This window comes from Amblyomma americanum, chromosome 11 (genome assembly GCF_052857255.1).
Source record: "Amblyomma americanum isolate KBUSLIRL-KWMA chromosome 11, ASM5285725v1, whole genome shotgun sequence".
Lineage (NCBI taxonomy): Eukaryota > Metazoa > Arthropoda > Arachnida > Ixodida > Ixodidae > Amblyomma > Amblyomma americanum.
In genome coordinates, this window is record NC_135507.1 from 23394247 (window position 1) to 23398302 (window position 4056).

Below are 4056 nucleotides of genomic sequence, written 5' to 3' on the forward strand. Positions count from 1 at the left end.
GGATTCTTTACCAAACACGCACGAGAAACCGCTCACACGTTGCATTTTTAGCGTCTGCTAGTTTCGTACATTCTCTGAACATTAAACATGCGCTACGACGTAGTTTCACAGTGCTGATTTTATGAGGAAGCATTTTATTCAACATTATGGGTACATTTCAAACACAGCTATCAGCGATATACATAACAAAAAACAATAGGCGGACGTTCTAACTCAAAACATGGAATAAATATATTATAGGTATACAAAACCCAGTGTCAAGCTGCACAACTGAGTAACAAAAATGCGTGCCTAGCACAAGCACACTCGATAGTATTGGGTACAATGATTGCGTCAGTAAGCTTCCGCGAAACCCGCCTAGGAAAAGTTTTAGCACAGTTTTAATAGTACTTTCTATCCCTATAGGTAGACATCGCGAGTTTTGTACGTTAAAACGCGGATGACATGCTGGAAAAGTGCTGTTTTTTTATGTCGTTTCCTGAACATATACAAAGTGTACATAGCGCGTCACCCAGTCGCGCCATTGCATGTGCCATTGCTTTGTTGATATAAGGCTGACGCGACGTAAGTCATTACATCTTACGCAATGTGCGCGGACACGTTGAACGCTTTGGTCCCAAGTGAGCGCGCTAATTATTGCATTTATTTGACGAGTTGGTTCATATGCAAGTGAGCCAGTCCTTAAAGGCCTGGCTGCCTTTCGTCTGGACGTCGGGCCTTCCGTTGGCACAGATGAGAGCGCCGTCCGCCTTCAGAACCACCAGCGTTGGTATGCCCGCCACCTTGTAGCGAGTCTTCAGCGTCCTGCGAACGAGTAACTTCGCATCCGTTACTCTGTCTCGAGACAGCTTTTTATACACGTGTATAAAATGCACATTTGTGGCTACCTAGTCAGCGCAGTATCCTGCCTTCAAGCGAGCGGCACATTTGTAGGACCAGCGCATTATACTCTGATGCACAAACTCCTTCCTATCGCTCGGCTGCTTAGTACGAGCACCCAGGTTCGAACCCGGCCGTGGCGGCCGCGCTGCGATGGTAGTGGTGGTAAAAATTTATTGAATCTGTGAAAGGAGATGTTTGGGTCCAGGTCCTGTGGTCCAGGTCCTCACAAATCTGGGTGGAGCTCCTATTCCTGAGCCCTAATGGCGTCTAGCGCCGCTCGCGCGCTGGTGACCTTAGGACTGGGGTCCTTTAGGACTGTAGGTCATGGCAGCTGAGCAGCCTTGCCTCCCAGGCCTCCATAGAGGGGTTGGGGATGGGAAAGGTCGGCCCAGACCATGTAGAAAACGTCCGAGAACGTCACTCCGCACAGGCTGCAGCCACCATCAAATTCTGAATTGAAGTGTTTCAATACTGCCGGGCACAGCATTGTACAACTATTTGTAAAAATTTTGAGGAGCCGTTCGTCTGCTCTCCGGAGACCCTTACAGGGTTCCGGAGGAAGAGCGCGTGGGCCGCCTGATTGGCTAACTCATTGCCCTGAAGTCCCTGGTGGCCAGGAGCCCAGATGAGGTTACAATTTGGAGGGTCGCTGAACCGACAGCAATTTTGTAGGATGCGCCAGGCGAGAGGAGGTATCCAACCCAGCTAGCTCGTAGTTCCGACAGGCCCCCTTCGGTGGAGGCGAAACGCAAAAGGCGCCCGTGTACTGTGCGATGTCAGTACACGTTAAAAGATCCCCAGGTGGTCGAAATTGTTCCGGAGGCCTCCACTACGGCAACCTCTCCTCCTTTCACTCCCACCTTTCTTCCCTCACGGCGCGCGCGGTTGAGGCGTGGACCTGGAAATGAGGACGTTACTGCGCCATTTCTGTTCCTTAAAACCACTAATTTCAAACTCCTTCCTATAACTTGTTCGCCGTGTAATGGATGCGAGGAACACGAGGCGACGGCTTACGAACGTATGCTGCTTGCAACGCGTTCATGAGTGTCCGAATGGTGGTGGCGAACCGCACGTTTTGGCGATACCGTTAGTAGGGGGAGCTGGCGGTGGCGGTGAATTTTCATGGCGCAAGGGCATCTGTGGGTATCGGTTCATTGTGGCAAACAACTCAGAAGACAAAAGTCTATTGAAAAGGAGTGCACGCGTCTGGAAGCCACCGCCTCGCGTGTCGGCTTCCCCTACAGAAAAGTAAGAAGGTTACTGCGAGCCTTTGCTTTCATAAAAACCAGTTTAACTGCAAAAAGTTCATTGGGAGCATGCCCCGACCTCACACTACTCCGAAACATAGAAGATGGTTTGGTTTATCGGGTGCAACGTCCTAAAGCGACTCGGGCTATGAGGGACACCGTAGTGGAGGGCTCCACGCAGTACATGGGTGTCTAGCATTTTGATGGAGGCGAAATGATAGTAGCCCATGGCACGTAGTGTGTGATGTCGAAAGTTCGTTGTCAGCTTTAAACTGAGCACGGCCGAGAGCAGCGGGCATTTTGTTCGACAAACGCCGAGCAGGCTTGTGGCTATCGGCGTCGCCGAGCATTCAGAACTTTGTGAGCGCGAGTCAGCCCAACAAATTAAGTTTCTTTCGGAAGACCTCTCTGCTGCCTTCCTGACTGCCGGACTGCCGACGCCACTACGTGACAATACTGAATACCGGTTTTCAGGAATGAAAATGAAGTATCTGTCTCACTTCTCGGTTGGCATTTCAACCGTGCCGCAAGGGAAGGAAGGTGGGAGTGAAAGAATAAAGAAACAGCTGCCGTAGTGTGGGGCTGCGGAATAACTTCAGCTACTCATCCGGAGTACCCTGGTTCAAACCCGACCGTGGCGGCCACGTTTTGATGGAAGCGAACGCAAAGGCGCCCGTGTGCTGTGTGATGATGTCGGAGCGCGTTAAATATTCCCGGACCCCAGTTGGTCGAGATTATTCTGGAGCCCTCCACTAACTACGGCACCTCTTTCTTCTTTCACTCCCACCTTCCTCCTTTCCCTCAAGGCGCGATTGAGATGCCCACTAAGACGTGAGGCAGTTACTGCACCATTCAGTTCCTCACTACCAAACTTTTAATTTTGACCACCTGGGGATCTTTAACGTATACATAGCGCAGCATACGGGCGTCTTTTGCGTTTCGCCTCCATCGAAACGCGGCCGCCGCCTGGGCTGAACGGGCCCTCCGGCTTGGTAGCCCCGAGCTCTAATCATTGAGCCACCGCGGCGGGTGTCTAAGCCAATAGGGCCATTCTTTATATGTGAAGTAACTAATTAGCCCGTGCAGATTCCAAGTAATACATAATATGCGAAAAACCTAACATTTTCTGTTGGCAATGCATTCGCATTAAAAGCTGTTTATGCCTTTACCGGAGTGACGGCACTCCCGCTCAGGTGACGACACTTCCCGTCAGTCAATGGGCGAATTTTATAAACGACGATGCATTCTGCATTCAAGAATGTTGGGGGGCGTGTCACTCACAACTGCAGATTATCGCCAAAGGGAAGCGTAAGCCATTCTGCGTGGTGGTTCTTCAGGTCGTCCAGCATTTCCTCCGCAGTTCGGTTCTGCGAGAGGAACACGACCTGCGTTGATGAGAACAGTCTCCTGTTGGCTGCCTGCCGCGCCGCAACCACGCCAATCGACATCGAGCAGCCGCGTGTCTTTTATTCCGGTGTTGCTTTGAACGCCTTGCTAGAGAGTTACAGCGGTTACAGCATAGCGAGATTCGCTACCGTGATGCTCTTCCGCGGGGCGTCACTGCGCGTGCGCAGGTCGCCCTGGGGCCGCCAGATGGCGCCAGGTGCCGGCAAGCAGTGCGCACGTCTGCCGCGTCCAGGACCAATAAGCGCGTGCGCACTGACGGTGCGCGGAAGCCGACCACTGTAGCGAATCGCGGATCACGCACTATGCTATAACCTACACCTTTCTGTTAGCAACTTGGCTGTTGGAGGGCATAGGACTACCAACGCAAGGCAGACATTCCACAAAGAAATTGCGCTTATCAGAACTTCGTGCGCTTCTTTCTCGTGTTTGACGACAAAAAGGCATCAAGTTGGGCTCTCATTGTGCACACTCCTGGTGAACTAGTATAGCTACCTAACGCCAACAGCACAATACACTGGTG

The 4056-nt window shown here is 51.6% G+C and overlaps 1 protein-coding gene across 1 annotated transcript; it reads right to left on the reverse strand.

Annotated features, from left to right (window-relative positions):
- Window positions 1-606: 606 nt before the first annotated feature.
- Window positions 607-3493, reverse strand: LOC144110242 (nucleoredoxin-like protein 2). Its single transcript, XM_077643079.1, has 2 exons — window positions 3411-3493; window positions 607-804 (listed from the first exon to the last, which is right to left on the reverse strand). The coding sequence occupies exons 1-2, from the start codon at window positions 3476-3478 to the stop codon at window positions 660-662; spliced, it is 213 nt and encodes a 70-aa protein (XP_077499205.1). The 5' UTR covers window positions 3479-3493; the 3' UTR covers window positions 607-659.
- Between the last annotated feature and the right edge of the window lie 563 nt (window positions 3494-4056).

What these genes read in the sequence shown, in the direction of transcription:
- LOC144110242 (XM_077643079.1), bottom strand. Translation starts at nt 3,478, where the DNA reads ATGCTGGACGACCTGAAGAACCACCACGCAGAATGGCTTACGCTTCCC. An exon ending in TTTGGCGATAATCTGCAGTT is followed by an intron (nt 805 to 3,410) that starts GTGAGTGACACG and finishes ACTCGTTCGCAG; the next exon opens with GACGCTGAAGACTCGCTACA.